The sequence below is a fragment of the Lagopus muta genome, chromosome 9 (genome assembly GCF_023343835.1).
Source record: "Lagopus muta isolate bLagMut1 chromosome 9, bLagMut1 primary, whole genome shotgun sequence".
In the NCBI taxonomy this organism is placed as follows: Eukaryota; Metazoa; Chordata; class Aves; order Galliformes; family Phasianidae; genus Lagopus; species Lagopus muta.
The window spans coordinates 8,899,574-8,922,388 of NC_064441.1; the positions used below are offsets into that span (position 1 = coordinate 8,899,574).

The window sequence follows — 22,815 nt, forward strand, 5'->3', positions numbered from 1 at the left end:
GTGTTCATTAGAAGAAGGTAAGAAACATAGGAACAGAGTTCATTTTAGTTCACACCAGTAAACAGTGCAAAAATAGCTTATTTAAAAACAAACACCCCCCCACCAAAGGTGCCCTCTTTCCTCAGTAATGCTTTGCTTGGGCAGAACGTTTTGTGCCAGTCACAGTGTGCTTTGGGAAGAGGGCATCAGCTCCTCCACTTGCTCCTTTGCTAAATATTCACTTTATGTTACAAGAGCTTGTGAGATCCACGTACACATAACTGGTAGTGGCAACATTTGCAGCTGAACTTCTGTGCATCTGAAATTGTGCTTGAGAGTTGTTGCCAGGTTAATGCAGGAGTGCCATCACCACTCACCAGGGCTTACGAACCGCTGACTGCATTTTCAGGTGTAACACACAGGCCCTGAAGTCCCATTCAGAACAGGCCTGTTACTTAGCACTTACCTGCATCTGACCAGAGCTCCCTGAACCAACCTACACTCTGAGGAGACGTGGCCTTTTGCACGTGGCATGGGAAGTGCCCTCAAGTCCTGAGATGTCCCTGAGAAACACATTAAAGCACCGGGATGCTTTTCCAGAGGAGGGAAAAGCTTTAAAGCTGTGCAGAGGACTACCTGAGATTTGTGTAACAGTAAAGAGGGAGCTGAACACACAGCCAGGTTGGGTATTTCTGTGTGATACTGACATTTCTGAAAACAATCACAATCAAGTGCCAACTCAGGAAATCTTTGTTAAGTTTCATCCAGAGCACAGCAAAATGCTATGGCAATCCTGTGGCATCTGATAGAACCCAAAGGATTTTTCCTTCTGTGCCAGAAAGGTTTTCTTTCAGAGCTGTTCAGAGTTCAGTTTCTCTGCAAACCTCCTCTTTGATCTGTTATGAAGCTCAAAAAGCTCAGGATTCATGGACAGCTATTTTAAAACCCCTGACTCATACATAAAACATGGCAGTCTATCAAAAGGAAAGTCCAATTCTCTCAGAAGCAGGGATAAGGAGCTGGGATCTGAAAAAACATCCCAAGATTTTGTGGACAAAACTTACCAGACCACGACTCCTAAGACTGTGAGAGCTAATCAAGGTCACTGTGTTCAAAATACTTTGTGTTGTTTAACACCTCTTTCATCAGAATCTGGAAGCAATTTACCAAACTGATACAAATGAACTGGGTACAGTTCTAATCATACAGACAGGGAAACCGACACAAACTGACAGTGCAGTTCTCCTAGTGCTAGATCCCTCACCAGCAGTCAGCCTGTAGCACACACCTGTGTGTCCCTACAGCTCGGGCCCCTGCTCCAGCCCACAGGCAGCACCTCCTCCCCTAGCATTACATCTGCTCAACGTCACACAGCAAACACAAACGTGAGTTCTGCCACAGCTGGTTGTGTGGGTGCATCGATGTGTTCACACACTGCGTTTGTCACCTCCGTTACTTCTCTCCCATAAGTGAGAAAGAGCACTTTGTACACACGGTCTTGACAAAACCCAAAATCCTTTACAGAGAACTGGAGTGATGGAGGGAGGAAACAGCAGCACCGTCCCTCAGCTAGAGGAAAAAGACGCAGCGATAGACCATACAGAGCATTAGCATCAGAGTACAGTAAAACACCACAAAGCCCCAGAGCTGAATAGAAAGGGAGAGAAGACTGGATTCTTCTGAATCTGTCCCCAGGGAAAGAAGAGTCTCAACTGTTCTTTTAACGCTGAGGTTTAGCTGAAGAATGTCAGAAGGGGAACAAAGATTGTCCTGTCCAGAGTGTGTAAGCAGGAAGGGAAAACAGACAGAAAAAAAGGTCAGTCAGTTAGCCATAGCAACATCCACTAAGCAGTCAGTCAGACATTTCAGATTATCTGCATGTTCAAGAAGTGTAACACGGTTATTTCTCACAAAGCAATCTGTACAACTCCCCATTTCAAAGAACACAAAGTGCAGATACACAGTGCTCAGCGAGGAGCCTGTAACCTCCACAACTTACACATGGAACCATCTTGGCAGTTAAAAACAGAGCAGTTCACACGTGCCCTAGTGAAAGCCATTTCTGCAGGGCAAACAGCCTGCAGCTCAGCTTTATGACGTGCTTCTGGCACTGAGTGCTCGTGCTCAGTCTCCACACGTACCATAGTTAATGAAAACAGCAGAAGGGATTCTTTTTGTGTAACTGATCGTTGAACGCAGCATTCTGCAGAAATATCTATTACTAATTAGAGTTTAATCTATTACTAATTAGAGTTTCAGTGCTCTGTAACCGTTCCCACAGTGTCTCACTTGCCTGCTGTATACCAATGAAATCTAGATGCACGCCAATCTGCTCAGCTGGAGGTTTCTTTTCATGCCACAGCACTGGCCAGCAAAGTTCTGTGGAAATGGCCGCTTCACTCTGATGCCTGTATTTTCTAAAAGTCACCTTCTATGTAAAGTGGCATTCCTCTTAGAAGGTATTTCTGCACAGATCCATGCTTCCAGCGAGCCCTTCATTTTTGTAATTGGAATTTAAATGAAAAGAAATAGCTAAATAGCTGCAGGCATCTTTTCAGCAGAAATACACGAGGCTGCCACGCCGTTCCTTCATACTGATATCTTACTTCTCATCTCAGCAGACATGTAATGTAGACATGTGAGAGCAGCTTTAGAATTCAGCTGGGGTACTGCAGTGGGTTTCCCCAGAGACATTCTCCTTCAACTCTTTCACATTAAAGCAGGAGAACTGAGAAAAACAGAGGATGCTAAACAGAAGGTGCAGTAGATGGAGCAGAGTGGGTCTATAGGAGACTCTTGTCCTGAGTGCTCTTTTCTTGTTTTTAAAGGCGCGCCATTTCAGAGATCAGCTTTGTACTCAAATCCCATAACAATTACATCTCCGTGTCGACAGAGCTGTGACCAGGGGAGCTGCAATGGGATTGAACCGTTCTGCTCCAGGATCTATACTGTGCAGTCCTGCTGGGAGTCGCAGGCTCCAGTTTCTTAAGGGACTAAAATACCTCATCATCTCAGAACATGAACGATCATTGATGACTTCCTACCATGTTCCAACGCCATTCACCAGTGAGTCATGCGAAACTGCTGGGCAGCTCAATAAATATTCTATCCTAAAATCCCAATGGCTCAAATGCCTTTGTGTGAAGCTATCAGAAAATACTTGATTGTATTGACTTGATATTGCACGATTGACTTGAGAGCACTGCTTTTACAAACAGCAGGGAAATGAGTCACTGGGTCAACTTTTCCCTTTCACAATACATAAAAAAGAAAACAGCACCTACAGCAGAAACACTGCGTACGTATAAGAAACCAATCACATTTATACACTAGAATAAAAAACATGACATTGAAATCATTTGTGTTGAAGCAGCCGCTGAATAAGACAAAGAGGAAAGGAGAGGACAGCATAAAACAGTAACAGGACTCACTTCAGAAGAGAGAAAGAAAACCAGAGATTGCAGTTCTAGCTCTGGTACTTAGCACAAAGAATGAGATCTGTGCAAAGGTAGCTACTGTCAGAGAAAGGCCAACAACAGTGAGACTTCTTGGCAAGGTGGTACAGATGTTCACACAAAAGGATTGTTCTGAAGGAACATCAAATGCTTTGGAGTTGAAGTTACACATGCAAAACATCATCCAAGTTTTATCCCACTTTTAAGCTGCCAAATACCTAATATTGAGAAAAATGAATTGTCTTTATCAAGTACCTTGCAGTTCTAAAGCCAGGCTCAAGCTGTTCTGCACTTAAGGCACAGCAGTCAGTGAATCAGATCTCTGACAGACAAACTACACCCAACTTCTTTTTACTGGAGAAGACAACGCAGGGTCTTATCTACACAGTAATGCATACCTCACATGTGAGCCTCCTGAACTTTTAATCACCTCATTTTCATCAGATGTTTCAAGGAACACTGATTTCTTTTCCTGACCATAAAAACACAAAATCACATCTGCACCTTAACATCAGAACAGCAGAAAAATGTACCTGAGGCACTCCGATCCTTCGGCAAGCTTCCAAGAAATTCTCCACGTTTCGTCTGCATTTTGCCATTGTGAGCTTAGGCTGCAAAAGAAGCAGGCAAAGTGCTCTTAATTGGGAGGATTTTCATTTTAATGAAACTCTCAATAAACCTCTTTGCCAAAAAAAAACCCCACATGGCAGTAAGTTTGTATCATTCAAACCAGGCTGTGCTGCAGTTTGCTTAGAAAAGCAAGTTCCAAGCTTTCTGAAAAGCTACTTTATGAACACTGGATGATTTTTTAAGGCAACTCTAACCTGTACTGTATCGGTGCACAGTGTTACATAAAACAGGCTAACATTTTAGTGACTGTAATGGGATAATTTAAGACACATACTGAATGAAACATACACACACGTAGCACCTGTGCCGTGATTTCAGCACAGTTTAATGATATGAAGCAACCTGGAGTCCATTCTGGATTACTATGTTAAATAAATACTGAAAATCTGGTTTCAGTTAAGAAAGAGATAAAAAAAATGAAGGCTAGATGAACCCAGATACCATGGAATAAAACCAGCACTGCGGCTTGCTGCATACAAGCCTCCTGCAGGTGGATTCATTGTCACTTTTCAAGTCAGTTTTTTCTGCATAGTTGGCTTTCTCACCTCTACATGGACACAGCACTGCACAGCTCTGTCTTGTCCCTATTCCTGAAGCTTATTCTGATTAAAGAGACACAAGCTTCCTGTTCCTTCACACAAGCTACCCACAGTGTGTGCAGCAGCAGCCTCCGAGTTCAGTGGTTTTCCTTCAGAGGGGGGGGGAACAGCAGACCACTGGGGCTCTTCCTCTGCCCCCCAGCCTGCCATGTACCCCACCAAGAAAGCAGGTTAAAGGCTATTGCTGCCTTCTTTCTCCTGCAGGATGGAGGGAGCACAAAGACCACATTGTGACTGAGCAAAGACGCGATGCCTCTTCTGCTGCTGGAGCCATCCAGCCACAGGCCGCCTCTTCTGCGACATCGATGACAAAGCCATGATTTAACTCGTAGCAGAATATTCAGCAGCACATAAAACCAGGCCATTGAGAAGATATTCTTGACAACTCCAGCATCGTGAATAGCAGCTGTCTGCATTTCTCTTAATGATTCCACAATCTGCTTAAAACACTGGCGTGTGCAGCTCAAAATAATGAAGACATCTCCTTGTTCACATCATTCCAAGCAGGAGGAACCACAATGATACAGTATGCAGCCCTGTAAGTGCCAGCTCAAATTCCAACCAACACAAGGACTGACTCCAAATTAAAAAAAAGCAAACAACGTGCTTGTTTCAAACTCTTCTCACAGGAAAAACTTCTTCCCCTATTTATTTAGTTCTGAGATGATGTGAAGGTGCATCACAAGCAGTTTGTCTCTCTGCTGTACTTCCAAGTTGCTGATCCTAAATGTTCTCACTGAACCTTTTGACTGCCACATACCTGTTATTTTTTTGGTTGACAGATGACTGTAATTAATTTGTTGCTGTGTCACAGCTCTGCATCCCACTTTAATTCTGAGCTCTCCCAAGGTGATACACAATAAAGCACCCAATAATATATTACCTTTGTTGCCTTACAAAAACACTGCAGTTAGGTAAGAGGAACAAGTTCCTCAGCTGCCAAACTTCTCCGTGCACTTCTTTTCTTGCTCTGAACAGCCCCCACATAAAACAATCCTTTTTCCTTTGTTATCACAAAGGTCTGAGTGGATTTACTTTGTTCCAGGAGATGCTGTTCTCCAAGCACATGCAAACACAGCTCAAGTGTGCTCTGCTGACATTCCTAAGCGGAGAAATTCGTAGTGCTGTGAAATGGATACAGGAATCATTTGGGCCTCTCTGCTTGTTCTTGCTGTTCTGTGCAGCAGGATCTCAAATAATGTAGGGAATGTTGTGTTTCTCTCTGCGTTTTCCTGAATTTCTCAGATCTTTTGATCTTCTGAAACATCCTATTTTGTTTTTCAGGATTAACCGTCTCTTATTTTACTACTTCTCAAGGGGAGGACATGAAAATCCTACTGATTTCTGGAAATCTGTACCAGAAGTAACTTTATTTAAATGAAACAAACCCAAACCCGTAGGCTTTAAGTGAAACCACAGACACTGCACAGAAAGGTTGTCACGCACGTTCACTAATGAAAATAATGAATTTCACACTTGCCTGGATTACAGATCTTTGCTGGAAGGGTTTTGGACCCCTACAAAACGCTGTCATTGTGACATACTTACAACAGCAGGTGAGGGGACGTGGATGCTGGGGACAGAGCGAGGCCGGACGTGGTTAGCCAGGTGGCACAGAACAACGCCGTCCGTGAGAGCTGCTCCAAGATCACTGGGCAGCGACACTTTCAACCGTGATTCGATATTCTGTGGAAAATGAACACGGACACAAACATTCAGTGCTGGTTTCCAAGCGTTTCAGTCTGCAGAACGTTTTTTAAGAGCAGAAGCATTTGTGTTACAACTCCCTGTCCGTTCTCCAGGCTGGTTGGAACAGTTTTCTGAGCGACACCAAGACGGCTCCTGCACTGCGCTGGGCCAGAGCTGAACACGGTCTGGGAGCACCTGAGTTCAATGATGAACAGTTTTTTTCTCACAGCACATTGGGATTAACACGACCATTCTCCAAAAATAACAGAAATCAGGGTCTAAGAACAATATTCCTCACCCTTCACATTCTCAGCAAATGGCTCTGCAAAGGGAACTGAAAACAACTGTCGACTGGAGGATGATACAGCTAATAAAGGTCTCAGTAAAGAAAAAAGCCAGACAATTACTTAGTAGAGTTTTTAAAAATGATGTAGTTAACATTTAAGGAATGAACATAAATTCAAATCAGGTTCTACTTCAAATGCTGTGCAGATTTCACCAAGTTAAATCTAAAATCTTAAGTATACAAAAAAGATTTAATCTTACCTAGGAAGCAGAAGAAGAGAGAGACTGCATGTAAAGCATTCTGAGATAAGAGATGAAAGGCTCTACAGATGCTGAGTTTTGTTTCATTTTACTTAAGAGAGCTTTCTCCTTTTAGAGGGAGCAGATTGTCCTTACTCGGACAGTTTGCAGAGAAAGAACTAACTCTGCCTACCTGGGATGCTTACAGCTTTTAAAATCAGCTTTAGAAAGGAATTCTCATTTATTGAGAAAGCTCAGAGCATTAGAGCACTTCAAGGAATCCCTTCACAGACAGCACAAGTGTGCCTGGGGCAAAGCAGAGCACTACCTTAATGCCCTGTGGCATAGTCAGTATCAGCCAATGTCAGGGCACAACGCAGGGCATACTGGCCCTCAACCAACAAAAAGCCTGAATGTAAGGAAGATTTTTGCCACAGATATTCTACAATTAACTAAGCATAAAGCACGAGTCAACAGGTAGATTCAGAGCACACAAGGAAAGTATGCTGTCATCACGACTGGCAGCAGTCCCTGCGTGCCACCTGCTTTTCTATAGGCTTTATAGCAAAGATGAAATGTATAAAGAGATTAAAAGGAAAGACACTGAGGGAGCTTCCCAGGGAGCTCCCCACAAGTACGAAGGGTGATAAGCAAAAGATCTAACAGCAGAGATCTCTGGCCAGCCAGAAGCTGTGTATTTCACTGCAGCTGGATCTAACTTTATCCACAATAAAAAACAACAACCTCCAGTGCCTCCATCTGACAGAAACACTCAGCTTGCACAGTGCCATTCCGTTCTGGTCGATGCCTCCCCATAACTGGCTCAGTGCAATCAGTCCAGAACACAAGGGCAGCTTTAACATGACGGCACACAACGAGAGCTTCACTGGCTTTGTCAGCTCTTACCTTACGTAGCTGCTCTATCAGCTCCAGCTCCTCCTCACGCTGCTTGGAGCTCTGCCTAACTCTGGTGTCTGCAGAATCATTAGCAGGAGACAAGGCACGGGAAGATGATGAAGCAATCACTGAAAAAACGGCATGGAGAGAAATCAGTAAGTATGGTTTGGCTGACTGCCCTCCACTGCTGCATTACACACCCACAACGTTCCAGAATGGGTACAGGGCATTCCATTTCACAGATCTGCTTCTTTAAAAGCCTATTAACCTATCAAACTAATGACCTGCTAATCTAAACGAGGTGTTTCCTAACACATCTTCTTTTCCCTTTAGATGTTGTTGTTTCTGCTGGCTACCAATCATTCACAAAAAGAGGACAAAGTTTTGACAGATGAAGTATGTTGGAAGAGTTTAGCCTTTTAGGCTTTGCAATTTTGCCATATGCTGTTACATATAATGCAAATTCTATCAAGCTGCCTTTGTAACTTGTTGAAGGCTTGCATGGCATTTCCTTGCTACCTTTTCAGGCGTAAGGAGAAAGACCAAGAAGAACAGATTCCCACATTTTCACAACTACAGTGGTCATTCACAAAGCATTTATAGGGCCACATGTTTACATACTGAACCCTAAAGCTAGTTTGATGATAATGACCTGAAGGAACAGAGCAGTGCAAAACCTAGGTAAGGCAAACGTTAATAAGAGGCAATGCAAAACAGGCTGATGTGTGAGTTACATAACCTACCTTTGTTTGCTTCATCCCTGACAGCTGCTCGAAAAAGGAAACTCTCGGGTCGCTGGGAAGGGTTTCTATAGGAAGGCAGGGCTGCATGACCAGGATGTGCAGGGGAAAGGTGGACTAAACAAATGTGGGAAGGCACAGGAAAGGAAATGAGGAAGAAGGAAACGGTTAGAATTTAAATAGGAAATGGGTTCAGCAACGTGGCAATTAAAAAAAAAACAAATTTTAATATAATGACAAAATAAATTACATGCATGCATGATAAAAGCATAGAGCAGGAAAAGGCACTTCCAAGGACACTCGCCATGCAAAGCACATTCCACATACCACTTCCAACAACTGTTCTGCCTGCAGCTGAATGGATCTGTGGGCCAAAGCCTACACTGTCCCTGAGGACATGCTTCAGCCCTGCTGCCTCTCCCCTCACGTGTTTTCAAGGAGACCTAAATCAGTGGGTAAGCTCTCAAGCACAGCAGTGCCACACACAGCACTCCCTTCTCCTCATAGAACAAATGTGCAGGCAGATGATTCGATCTCGTTTTTCAGAAGCTTTGCTTCCTTTCCCTGTTACCTGTCTGAGTGGAGGGTGAGCCAGGAGAGATGGTGGATCTGTCATCACTCTGTAGACAAAAAAGTAGAAGAGCATAAATGGTGCTAATCTGGAAGAAGTTGTGACTACATTTTTACTATTTGCTGTGTTTTATGCAAGGCACCATCCATCTCAACATACTTCAGAATGAAAAGCCAGACGTGACAAACACAAGTTGTTCCCCAAGCCTTATCTCTGCAGAAAGCAGCTAGCTTTTTTGTTTGCAGAAATGCCACAATTACTCTTTTCTGAGGAAGAAGTGATGAAACAGCACTGACAGTGCAATGCTCTCTTTGTTTACTCCTTCTCACCAAGATGCTAAGTATCCTTTGCAGAGGGGGCACAGCCAGAGCAGCTAATTAAAGAACATGCTACACTTGCATAACAGCAGCACAGATAAGAATGCACAGACTGTGACACCTTGATAATGCAGAACTGCTATTCACTGAATATCAATTTCCCTAGCAAAATACACTTTAATCTTCCTGTAGTACTTAACACAGACCAATTTCTCATGATGAATGCACTCAGAATAGCAGTGTCCACAGAAGAAAATTATAGGATACCCATACTCAATGGGAAAAGCAAGCCAGTAAAGAACACAGTAGAAGTACTCTGATAAACTCGACTTTGTGAAGAGAAAATCATCTTGTAAATAAAAAGCAACATCAAAGACAACGAGGAGCAGAGGGTTACCATATTTTTTAGCTTAGACACAGCCTAAAGCTAAGATGAGGTCACAGCTATTACAGTTTAATCATGTAAATCAGGTTCATACCCTACCTGAACTTCTGACTAGAAGCTGACATACCAACACCTGTTAAAACAGATGTGTGGATCCCAGTTTTTTGTAGGCTTTATTGGTGAATGACAATAGCAAGAGATACCTTGGCAGGACTGAGGGCAGAGGCGTTAGGCAGGGCAGTAGCACAGCTGTCTTGATTCAATCCTGAGAGGGACTGAATGCAGAAAGAAAGACAAGGCAGCAGCAGTGTTAGCAAGCAGCTGGTAGGGCACATGCACAGCTGGAACTGAGTAACCAAGTCAGAAAGGAAGAGGTGATCATGGTCACGTGCTTGGAAACACTTAAAAAGCAAAAGGCAGGCACAACAGGTATTTGCTTTTCAAACTGTGGTTGAAGCCTTCCTACCCTCCTGAACTTTCTGGCTAATGAGCTTGGGAGGTGAAACTTTCCTTTTTACACACAACAAAGTGCCATCGGAAGCAAAACTGAACGACAAGCAGGTAAGCACTTCCTAAAGAAACACCTGAAGGAAAGTGTACCCTCTAACAGCCCATCCTGAGCCACTACTCTAAATAAATGCTTTTCTTTTTAATGCTTCAAGTTAATCTATCAACTCTGTATGATCAGAGAGACTCACATTTAATGGGCTAAAGGACTGCGTTTGTTCTGCCACGGATACCTGATGCTGATCTTTGTGAATTACACATGGAAGGAGATGTTACAGACAGGGCAAACCTTACACAAACACCTTCATGCCCCATGCAGACAGCAGCTGATCCTCAGAACAGCCTCCTTTGCTCACTTTTTTTGCTGTTTCCGTTCGTTTGCTTTACAAGTTTCAAAATGTCATTTCAGCAAATGTACCAGCTAGTATAGCAAAAAGCAAAATAAAACAAATGGTGGTGGTCTGTGACACGAATGCATCTTTATTCCTGTGCAAAAAGAGCAGGACAACCTTGACACAGACTAACAAGCAGCAGTCACAATCCACAAACCCAGCAGTGGGCAAAGGGGGAACGCAGCACAGAGGGTAAGGGAAGCACAACAGCAACACAGCGCATGCTCTTCACCTGTTTGCGAGTCCCTGGCCTTCTCTTAATGGTATTGGTGTTACTGTCAATCTCAAACACAAAGAGAGGCTCAAAGCCATTCTGTCAGGGACAGCAAGAAAAGAAAGGGAGGCAAAAGAGGAAGAAGTGAGGCAAAGAACAACTGTAAGAGAAGGCAGCTGCAATACAAGAAGAATCAGGGTGCTGCAATTCTGACTTAGGACTGCACACGCTGCTCTTCATTTCTAGGTGTAGCAATGAAGTTAGAGAAATGTCCCCAGCCAGAAACAACTTTAGATAGAAAGAATGCCAAAACAGAGCCCAACTACGACTCCGCACTAACTAAAAATAAGGCTATTTCACATCAGTTTGATTGTCAGTTGTCTGAGCATACAAATGGACGATAACTTCTGAGAGAAACCTCCAGGGCACAAGTTAGCATAATTCAAGTCATGCTTACTTTTCTCATGCTGTTATTACTTGTAGCACACTGATGCCCAAAAGGCTTAACTTCAAATGTCTCAGAGATCCCACGTGCTAACTGTGATGATGGTCCCAGGTCACATTTGAGACCTCAAGAAGAAAACACAACGAAGGCAGCACAGCAGCAGTAACATGAGTGTTACACACAGGTCACAGCAGCTGCCTGGTGCCCACTGGGCATTTCACAGGCTTTGTGACAAACTGAGAAGCAGTTTGTGAGAACAGTGGTGCCTTTAGTATCCATCTCCCACTAACCCACCTTGTAACGTGCAGTAGTAGAGGGGAAAAAAAGCCATCTGGGGAAAGATGAGATTCAAAAGCGGGGTAGTGATTTCAGTCTTGCCTAAGTCTGAAGCATTGATGCTGTATTAATAAGCACTCCCAACTGCAGTGAGAGTACTCTGGTGAGAATGGCAAATGGGATAGGAGTGATACAGCACTGAGTTACACTGTAGGTTTTCTCAGAGAGGCCAGCAACTGTCTGTGAGCAAAGCTTTAGTTAGTCTGGCTGTTATAAATCAACACAGTGAAATCCATCACAACACACACTCAAGTCCGATAGCCAAACCCCACTTTGCATCACATCACAGGGATGCAGAAGGAACAAGCAACCATATATATGCTCACAGAAGGCATGGAAAGCCATTTTGTGAGCTGAAACAGACTGCCCTGAAAGTACCTACCAATGGGAAGGAATGACCAGAGCAAACTGTGCAACACAAATGCATTTCAATCTGTGTTAAATGGCAACAGACAAGAGGGGCAAAAGAAACGTGATGAGATTTAAAAAGGAAAATAACAGCTTAAATTTGACTTCTAGGAATTTTTCTGCTAAAGAGGTAACGGCACCTGAAGAGCTACCAAAATAAAGGACTTGCATTCGAGGTAACTATTAATTTTTTTGGAACAATTAGTGGAAAATCCAATAGGCAGAATGCAGCTTTATTGGCATGCAGTGTTTAGGCATAGGAAATGATACAGAGAAAAGGATGTAAATGGAAAAAATGCACTGAACTGTCAGTAGCAAATGGTGCTGTGATATGAATGCCCCTATGCTTCATTGAAGGAAAAAAAAACCAGCCTCAGAACTTAGATCTAGCTACACTTCAAGCCCATAGGAACAGACAAAATGTCAAGGAAATGCAACAGAATTAAAAAGGGTAAAAGTAAAATTTCAACTCTTATGACTACTTCTGTTTTTGAACCAAACCAGTGATCGATTCCTTGCTGTTAAACAAGTTTTTGACATACAAAATACAGTAGTGGAAAAAAACAACTGCTGCAAATTCATGAGCTGCCCAGAGCTACACGTTCCAGTCACAGCAATCCCTACGAGCAGCTGTCCTGGCATCTGTCATCATTGACACAGTATGCATTTCCACTGCAGCACAGATACGCAGATCATACTTCCATAGTTCAGAAAACCAGTGTTTCATACCCTGAAAGCATGATGTGTGGGATGCAGAGTTTAGAGCTGCTGAAAAAGAGCAAGAAATCCCAAGAAAATTTAATGCAGAAACTGTTTTCAAATATGGTTCCAACTTTCCCTGCCAGCCCGGCCACTTTTTCCCCCAGCCCCTTTTTTGTGCATGGATTCAACCTGGATAAAGGAACAAAAGACACCACCGTGAATGGAATTTTTAGCAATCAGTTTGCTCAACTTCCAAGTATACAACCCAGAATTCAGTACAATAAAAACCATGGGATGACACTAACAAATAAAAGGGGTCCTTAAAACGTATCATCTTTGAAATACATTCCGAAGATGAATTCACTGTCAGCACTTCACAAAACCCACGTCTGCTCTCCTGGTTCTTACAGCATATAAAGGAGCTTTTGCATTTAGATTGGCTGAGTGTGATTTCTGTCAACAGGTACAAGCATGATCACAACACACTGCTTTCACAAGGAGCCTTCTTCTGCCCCCTCACAGTGCTGGGCATGAGACAGCAGAACACCAAGACGTCTGAATGAAGAGAGAAAACACTGACCAACACGTTCTAAGAGATGTGTTCTGAGAGCACTGCCTACAGAATTCAGGTAGGTGGTGGGGATGCACGTGAGCTAAGAACATAAGTCCCAGGCATGCAGTCATGCAACAGCAGGCAAATCAAGTGTATTCTCCTTCTACAGACAAGGATTGTGGCATTAATAATATTCTTTAATTATGCTGCATCAGTAAGATGCCATAAAAGAAGAAATAGCATAAAACATGAAGCACATAAAAGTTTTCCTTTTTGCTAGTGTTCAAAATAGGTAAGAAAGACACCTTCATCACTAACCAGCAGCAGAGGACGAGGAATAGCTCAGACTTTTAGCACTTACAAGTACAGCAATATTTCCCCCTTGCTGTGCTGTGGTTCTCAGGACACCACTCCATGCCAAGCACTCGGTGCAGGATACAAAGCTCAAGTGGGGGCTGTATTCAGAGCATCCAGTTGTTTATTTGACACTGGAGAGCTCATCAATTAGGAAGCAAGCTAAATGGAGGGCAAATCAATGTAATGCTACCAGAGGTCAATTTTGAATTTTGTAAGTGGTTCTTCATTAGTAGTAATTTCCTTCTGCTCTTAGCAAAAAGCAAGCTTTAATTATTCTGCAGGAAAACATCGCTATATTATTAAGAAATGGCTGACAGTACAAACATCAGCATACTCAAGATAAGTCACTTTTGAAACAAGAGGTCATGTTTTATGCTATTTAGATTAGATCTGAAAGAGCTGGTCTAATCAGAGACAACCGTAACACATCATTATTTTCATGTTCCAGAATCTGCCACAGAAAAAGGCTGTTGCGTGCAGGATCTTACCACTAACAAGGCACTATCATCAGTATGCTGAGACCTTCTGGATGGAAAGGGACACTGGGAGGTGGGAGAGATGGAGTAATGTCAGAAACAAACACAACGACACAGCTGTGAACAGACAGACATTTTGGAACACGTGCTGCTTGTTTATAGCACTGCGAGGCACTGCTTCGACAGTTCCATACAGCAGCCAAAACTGTGTAGGAATACACAGCCACATGGCCCAGGAATTACAGGGTACTCCTATCACTTAAGGAATCAATTACCCTGCTGTGTTGTCTCAAGCACATACAGACAACCACGTATTCAGTTTTTAGCATGGGAGAACAAAGGACCCTTTAAAAGAATACATTCAGAACAAAAGATCATTAAGAAGAGCAAAAAGGAGCAAAGACTATTTCAAATATCCCTCGTTTTGGTAATTTTCAAAGCAAAAATAAGGTGAAAAATGCTTCTGAAGAGATAATTATGCTTGCATTAATAAATATATAAATAGAGTTGCATTATGCTGTTAAAGGTTTTGATCTGATTAACGCTGCCACGTGAATTGATTTCCCTCATGTAAGAGGGGATGGCAAGCAGTGGAAGAGCACTTATTACACAGAAACATGATGCACACAGTGAGCAGATGTCACTGGCTCATCCTGTACATCTTAGAAGACTCAGCTCTGCGTGATTTCTTGTCCCCTTTTTATTGCCTTCGCCTATAAAATGATATTAAAACAAAGCTCTTTTCTTTTGAATAAGCAAACAGATCTCAAAAACAAAAATAGCTGATCTTTCTGGGATAACTGGAATTATGACAGGCAAATGGAAGAAACTGACTGGTGAACGAGAAATGACTGCACCACTAAAACCTGCCTGTGTGCTCCCATTAGAAAGTGATCTGTATTGCTTCCAAGCAGCACCTTGAAATGGAACATGAAATCTATTTTCCATATAGGACATAGAAAACATACAGGAAAACAAAACACTCAGACAGGCAATCTGCACGAACAGGAGGAAATATTAAACTGATCCATAAGGGGAGGTGTGTGCTTGGGGTGTCAACCAAGGGCTGATTAAATGTGAAATGCTATGCCATAACCCAGTCCTGAAGTGCTCTCCACAATCAGGAAAACCTCTGATTTCTGAGATAGCCTTTTTTTTTTTCCCCTGGAGAAAAGTAATGCTCTTGCTGGAGTCTTACCTCACTATCCAGAGGACTTGGCTTCTGAGGACTTAAGGATGCTTTTTGCTATACAGAAAGAAAAAAAGACCAATTTAAAAGAATAAGACAGAGAAACAAAAGCTCTGAATATTACAGCGTAATTAAGAAGTTTCAAAACAGAAATAGTCCTAGTTTTTAAATAAAACATGTACCAGACTGATTGCAAGTTTCCACTAGCTGAAACTTCACTAATATTATTAGTCAAAAGCCAGCCTTTATGTTGTATGAAAACAAAAAGCCCAAATCGTTTTTGCATCTTAAAGAGGCATAACAGACTCCAAATATAACCCAAGGGAGGAATTCCACTGCTGAGAACAAAGTTCTCATGAATAACAAAGGCAACAGAAGAAAAAAACAAGAAGGCTTGTCGATGAAGATGCATTTTGGTAAGTTTTTAACTGAAAGACTGAGCTGATTTTCTTCAATAATTAAAAAAAAAAGAAACAACTATTTTCTGCACAATATTAGCAGGGCATTATGATAGTTGTTAATGAAAAGCCTCGCTTCATAGGCAGCTCAAACCCTAGCTGCTTCTTCATTTGCTTTATAAAACACCACGCATGCCCAAGAGTGCAGTATGCAAGTGTTAATGACCATAGCAATTCATTTTCATTAAAGAAAATGATAAAAGTTTGGAATCTACTGAGAACTAAAGGAAAGGTACCTTAACAAAGTCGAGAACAGCTTCTCTCTGGATCTGCTTTGTTCTCATCCTTTCCTCCTCATACTGCAGTGCTGCCAGCTGTGCCTCCCGCCGGGTTTTCTCTATGTGCCTGCGGTGCAGGTCAGGGTCTGCATTGGGCACCTGGAACAAAACAGTGCACTGTGCTGTACAGACAGAGCTACAGACAGATGGGCTGCAGAGAAACAGGCTGCGTCTTAGGGCTAGCCTAAGTTTGGTTCTGCATCAGGCTTAGCCAGAAGAGTAAGACAGAAGAGTTCATTGTGTTACCTGACTCTGGTGACTCGATAGAGAGAGAAAGTAAGGTGAATCAGCTGGGGGTCTGCCAAATGGAAAAAGAGAAAGTATATTTTCAGTCTTAAATTTAAAAAAGTGAAATCACACAGAGCTGTCAGTGATGCACATGTACCTTATTAACTCTGTAAGAGTAGCTATTTAGCAAGATGTCAAACTGCTGCAATAACGACTTGACTTCACTACTTCATGGTCGACTCAGTGCAGTTATTTCTACCTCTTCTCCTGAACTCTATATTTAAATGCTTCCACAGCTCAACATGTACCAATGGCTTTGTACATTTGGCTTATTACATTGAGATACCCAGTACTTAATACTCATTCCACTGGAGCTGATTAAGTAACCACTCCAGGAACTCTCCAGATGACCCTTACGTAGAGGAACAACTGGTTACTATGGTTAGCAAAGAAAATAATTACAAAATATTTAGTAGGAACTATACGTTTCTTCTCCCTACCTCTCTGTCCTGTCCACATAACTCCTTAGCACTTGGTGATGCTCTCTGTCCTGCATCAAATTTAGAGTTTCAGGTCTTCGTAATTCAGTGTCCCTGCAGGCAAACACCAGGTGGAAGGGGGATTGGCCACTGATGCATAAACACTACTGTCAGACAAATCCTTCTCCAGATTACAGCTGTTTGTAAAACTAATTGCCCAGACAGCTTCAGACAACCACAAAGGTGGAATTTAAAACAACTAAAGAAATGGGAGACCAAGTTAGGTCACAACTACTGCAGTTCATAATTTAATGGATGTAATTTCCTTAATTATCAGAACGATTTCAAAACACAGTAAGTTTGAATCTCTCTTAATGTTACATTCTGGAGATCACAGGCCTTTCTGCTCCTGGAAAGAACAGTATTCAGGGTTCAACTAAGTGCCAGGAAGTGTGCTCACAGCAGAGTGCACTCAGCACTGCTGTATCAGAAATGCACCACAGCCCACCGGGGGCAACAACTGTATTTACTGAGCTGAATCAACCAATGTAAGTACCCTTAAGATGAAGCTTGCATTACATCCAACTCTTCAAGAGTTTTAATGGCTCCAGCATGTTAAAAACAAGAAAAAAGAACAAAAGGGCTGCATGCATGAAATGAGTTACAGTGGAAGCAGTTTACAGCTTGTAGATGGCACAAATGAAATATTTCTCTAATATATACTTAAAATTATATACATTAAAACCTGCCAATTGTCATATGGCTGTTTTTCCATAATCTTGAGGGCAATAATATTGCTTGTTTTCAGTGCCTCATTCAGAATTTTGCTCAGCTGCACCAGAATACAAGTAAACTCCAGTTCCCTTGGATGCTTAATGAACAACCTGTACACGGAGATCCACTGCCATTCTCAAGTTAAATTTTGCTAACTATGGATACCCTAAAGTTCCTTTATCATTCAACCTGTACATGTAAGCAGCAGCTTACTCCTGACTAACTTGCCTTTCCACCTTGTTTTCTTCAGATGGAATTTGTTTGTGTAATTATTTCTATGCTGACCACAGATGTTCAAACGGGACAAAGTATCATAAAACCAAACCAAATCGGCCTTTCAAGCCAGAAACATTTGCTTCATTTGGGGAGAGAACGTTACGTTCACCCCAAATTATTTTATGCTTTACTTATAGGCTCTACAGAGTAAGGAATGCTGACATATGCTGAAGGAGTTATCCTCCATTACAGCAGCACAGCTCCTATATTTACACACTGACTGCACATTTCAAGATCCCTGTTAAAACACTGCCATGATTCTGGAAACAATGGCACACTACTCTTGATTTCTTGTTCTCTTTGAAGACCATTTTTAAACATCACCACACTTTACTGACAGTGTAAATAATGACATACTGAGAGCTTGCAGTTTTCTCTCTCTTTAAAACATTCCTAGTTCAGCTGAGCTGGTTTTCTGCTGATTGCTTTGCATTCATTTTCGCTCCACAGAATACTGCAGTGTTTCAACAGTATATGTAAGGTTCTGTCAGTTTTGATTTCATGTTATCAAAAACCTATCAATTTCCTTATTCTCTGCTCTTTCAACAGGACACCCAAACCAAACCTCCTCATTCATATCCCGTCCAGTTCTGACCCATATTTACGGATAAAAATGTATCTGTTGTCTAATCACAACACAAATTAAAATCACAGAAAGCATATATTACATCTGTTTAGAACTACATGCTTTAATTTGGCAGATTTTTTAACCAACTCATTTAAATCTGAGCATTGGTATGGAATAGTCAAGCCTTTTGATCAGTGCCATGACTAGAATGTGAATTCCAAACCTGGAGTAACAACATATTTGTAAGTGCTGTGCATGCTCCCAGTGAAGCAAAAGAAAACACAATAAAACAACAACCACCCAGTGAAGGTGCTCTGGATCCACCACAAAGCTTTGCAGAAAGCAGTGTTAGCACATCTCTTACCTGTTCTGCTGTAAATACCGCCTCGTGTCCTCAGCCTTCGGACATTCTCTAGTAGACACTGGCTTTGCTGGTGAGCTCTGTGCAGAACAACACAGGAGACTGAGTTAGCAGCACATCCAGAATAAAGTACTTTACAAGTCAGTGCATCTAATGCATTCGTATGGCTACACTTTTAACAAGCAGTATGCCAGATATCCAAGAAAGAACAACAAAACACATCTCAGAGATGTTTACTTCCAACTAGGCAGACTCAACATACAGAATACAAAGCTGATGCTCTTTAATGATGCCCTGTGACAGGTCACAGGAGGATAAAAAAGGAAAACATGAGATGAATACCTACAGCTTAATTTCAGCTATGAAGTCATGGATCTCATTGGGAGCAGAGACATACTGCTCCTGGTGATATTTTTCAACTTTTAGTTATACCCATTAACGCAGAAAAATGGAAACACCAAGATTAACTTGTCAGTTTTCACTTGCTATGTTGCAATACAGTTAGCCTTCCAACTTGTAGAGCATTTTAGAATAGTCACCTTTTTAGACATATTGTGAACAGCTTAATTTTTATGAATACAGAACCTCCAACTTTTTTGACATTAATCATTTTCCACTATTTAAAAGTGAAACCCCCCTGCACTGTGCTGCCAGCAGCTGCCTTTTCTGAGTTCTGCTCATTTCTATGCTTTAAATGGCACCATTTGATATTGCACTTGAGATCTCCAAAAGGAATGCGTCTCCAATGGATATTTGTGCCACTGACGTTTAACATAGCAACCAGTAACACAGAGTGGACAAAACAGAGGTGATCCTACACGAAAACTACAAGACACACACGATCCTACAAGAGCCACGATTTTCTTCTCCCCCCAGAAGTATCTTTCTGCTTCAAAACACGCAGTGATCTGAAATGACACGTGAACTGCAGCATAACAGGTACTGTTCAAGCATACCAACCACCACCAAAGATTTGCTCAGGTTGCTTATGCAGCATAGAGCGATCTGCTGAAGTGTGAAGCTGTGCACGCAGGCACTACTTGAAGACTCACAGAACGTAAAAAGCAACGCGATGGGGCTAAAAACCCATTGCTGGAGTTTGATTTCTGAGGAGACTCTGCCACGTCTGCCATCCTAAAGCACACAGCGTTCACTGCAGAGGCTGCTGCAGTTGGAACAGAGATGCTTTCCAGTTTTGCCCAGTTCTGCATCTGCATGCTGTGGGTAAATAGGTGCACGTATTGTGACGCTCAGGAATTAGATGGCAGTTATGGGGATTTCTGAAATGCAGCGTTCCAGTGCAAGTATTACACACCAGCTTGAACAGAAAGATACTTCAGAACAAAAATGAAAAAGGTATTGTTTAAACTTGCTGGGAGGAAAGAACAAAGAAGCTTTTTTTTGTGTGTGTCTATGTATGCGTGTGTGAAGTGTTTGTGAGTGGAGAAAATGGTCCAGAGCTATTCATGCCTGTACCCAGATATTTGCAAAAAGCTGGCTGGAAAACTTTCTAACCCATCTCAACACTTTTATCCACTGCTCTTTCAACTCTATGCTTTTGCTGACTGAGAACAGCTGCATGCCAGACTGATCTCAAAGTGCAACGTTTCCTGTTCAGACAGGTGACTGCATACACATCCAAGTCTGTAACCTGTGGTGACACCTCAGAGCCCTGCTCAAAGCTGAAAGAGACAGAAACTGTTTGCAGCATACAGTGGGCTTTTTGAACAGTCTGAGTACTGAAGTTAGTCTAAACGTAAAATGTATGCTCGTGGCAGTAAGTGTCCTTGTAATCAAGAACAGCCAAATTAATAGAGCTGCAAAATTCACATAGTAAATCTTTAAGTTGACAATGAGCATTTTTTCCCCTTAAAAAAGCCATTTATTCATTGAGTAATTAATCAGGTAAACATGAAAATCTTAAGTATCACCAGTTATCATTCAGAGGCATCATCTGTGTTTTCTGATGACAATACTCCTCTGGAAAACCATTCACTGCACACAAACCTAAAGCACAAGGCTTGCAAAAACCCACAGTGCAGCAGAAGTGTGGCTGCTTCAGACTCATCCCACAGCTCCCAAAGGACACTCAGGAGCAGCTTAACACTTCAGCCCTGACCCTCCAATAAAGCCCAACAGATCCCTCAGATCAGACCACACCATACTAATATGTTTTTGGGTTTTTTTTCCCCCCTCTATAAGAAAACCTGTGAGGACAAGAAGCATTAACGTAAACACAAAGGCTTTTCTGTGGCATGTGAATTTAATTAAAGTAAAAGCACCACCTCGTTAGAGATTCGCCGCTGGTCAATGTACGCCATGAACTGTGAGCTGAGGCTGTCTGAGTCCACGCACTTGGGTTGCCTCACCTCTTCCTCCTCCTCTTCTGTGGCACAGCTATCGATATAGTCGATCTGATCGAGATCGTGTTCCACTTGACATGCACACACAAAGGAAACAGCCATCGTTAGACGACCAACAGGAGGGGAAAATAAACAACACAAAAACAGTGCCAGGAACTGAGGTCCTACTGGCTTCCTTCCGTCTGGAAAGCTCAGCCTCAAAGGTGCTGGATCCTGCCTGGCCTGCTAATGTTTGTTAAACATCAGGTTTTGAAGTAATGATAAAATCCATGGTTTTCAGAAAGCAATGAGTAACACACAAAACATAGCTCTGAACTGCTGGCTGCAGATACTTCAGCAATAACCCAAAATTAATACTGTAACTGTGTCAACGCTTAAAGCATCTACCAACTAACAGACTGGGCAATGATCTGTGCACATGCTGAATTTATCTCGTTTCTAACTCATCTCCTTCAGACAAATTAGGATGGTTATCACATAGCTCTCCTATTTTCACTACTACAACAAAACAAAGAAGCATGGCCAAGTTATCTGGATGCAAATGCCACGATTACAAAAAGCATAAGTGGAAGTAATGGAACATGTTACAGAAAGCAAGAAAACCCTTGAAAACAACACAAAATAACAACAGAAGTCTTATTTTACGTACACAGAATGTGCATTCTGCCCAGGAATTCTGGGAGTCATAACAGTGAGTAAACTAGCTTGAAAAATCCAGTGCTGTGGATGCAGGGAAAGCACGAGTTCCTTTTCTGAGTACCAGAGCTCTCCTGACCTTGAAACTCTCCCCACACTTGCTATACACTCTCTTGCAGACATTCTTTTCCTACTCCTCCGCCTCTTTCCTGCTTGCCTATAACAGACCTCTCTTTGCCTCACCACACAATCTAGCAACTGTTACTGCCAAAGCCACCTCCTCTGCTACTGCACCCATCCAGAACAGCATGCCTATATATTCTGGCTTCATTTTATCTCCATCTCAGTTTCAAATCCTAAACAACTGAACAACAACAACAACAACCCGCCGCCACCACCACCACAAAACAACACCAAACAAAAAACCACCCCACACTCAAAGATACCCAACAAAAGTCACACCACATACACCACAACCACCTTCCTTCCAGCCTCGCTTATTAAACATTAACAACAATATTACAGAAGAAGGTGAAATACATTAGGAGCAGTGTTAGAAGCACAAAACTAACAGAGATCTCCTGTGTCACTGGCAGTCGCATGCTGAGACCTGCACTGACTGTGCTCCACTTTAAAGACTAATGATGAATTTTGAAATGCCTGGTGTACAAAACCCAAAGAACAAAATGAAGTCTCAGAGGTGCAGCTGGCAGCACTAGCTGTTATGAAGGCTGCCCACGGCTTCCCTTAACATCATGTTTTCAACTCTTCTAACTTGGCCAGAATTTAACTGTAAAGAGTAAGACTAAAAAAACAAGATGGCAAAAACTGAATATGGAGAGGAGGAAGGAAGATGGAAATTATTGGGAAGGTACTCAGATAGGGTACATGAGCTGGAACCCTCAGGGGAAATGGAAAACAGCAGATTAATTGAATTAGTAGACGTGGCAGTGAGTGAAACGAAGAGGGAATGACTGAAAGAAATAGATGCAGAAGAATGCTAAAACTGGTCATAGTAACAAAAAGAG

General features: G+C 42.2%; 1 protein-coding gene across 14 annotated transcripts in view; it reads right to left on the bottom strand.

Annotated features, from left to right (window-relative positions):
* The window catches only part of LRCH3 (leucine rich repeats and calponin homology domain containing 3), a 51,784-nt gene that overhangs the window by 5,047 nt on the left and 23,922 nt on the right, over positions 1 to 22,815 (bottom strand). Inside the window, exons 9-23 of one of the 14 annotated variants that reach the window (XM_048954587.1) lie at positions 21,074 to 21,222; positions 18,792 to 18,868; positions 16,831 to 16,923; positions 16,349 to 16,400; positions 16,061 to 16,201; positions 15,376 to 15,423; positions 14,190 to 14,243; positions 10,919 to 10,999; positions 9,991 to 10,062; positions 9,086 to 9,134; positions 8,518 to 8,631; positions 7,784 to 7,902; positions 6,212 to 6,349; positions 3,968 to 4,045; positions 13 to 1,749 (exon numbers count right to left, since the gene is read on the bottom strand). In XM_048954587.1, the coding sequence (XP_048810544.1) occupies positions 1,549 to 1,749; positions 3,968 to 4,045; positions 6,212 to 6,349; positions 7,784 to 7,902; positions 8,518 to 8,631; positions 9,086 to 9,134; positions 9,991 to 10,062; positions 10,919 to 10,999; positions 14,190 to 14,243; positions 15,376 to 15,423; positions 16,061 to 16,201; positions 16,349 to 16,400; positions 16,831 to 16,923; positions 18,792 to 18,868; positions 21,074 to 21,222 (1,466 nt within the window). In that variant the 3' untranslated portion in view covers positions 13 to 1,548. Of the gene's footprint in view, positions 1 to 12; positions 1,750 to 3,967; positions 4,046 to 6,211; positions 6,350 to 7,783; positions 7,903 to 8,517; positions 8,632 to 9,085; positions 9,135 to 9,990; positions 10,063 to 10,918; positions 11,000 to 14,189; positions 14,244 to 15,375; positions 15,424 to 16,060; positions 16,202 to 16,348; positions 16,401 to 16,830; positions 16,924 to 18,791; positions 18,869 to 21,073; positions 21,223 to 22,815 lie in introns of those variants that run through there. The other 13 variants (XM_048954589.1, XM_048954588.1, XM_048954590.1 and 10 more) reach the window with 13 other exon arrangements.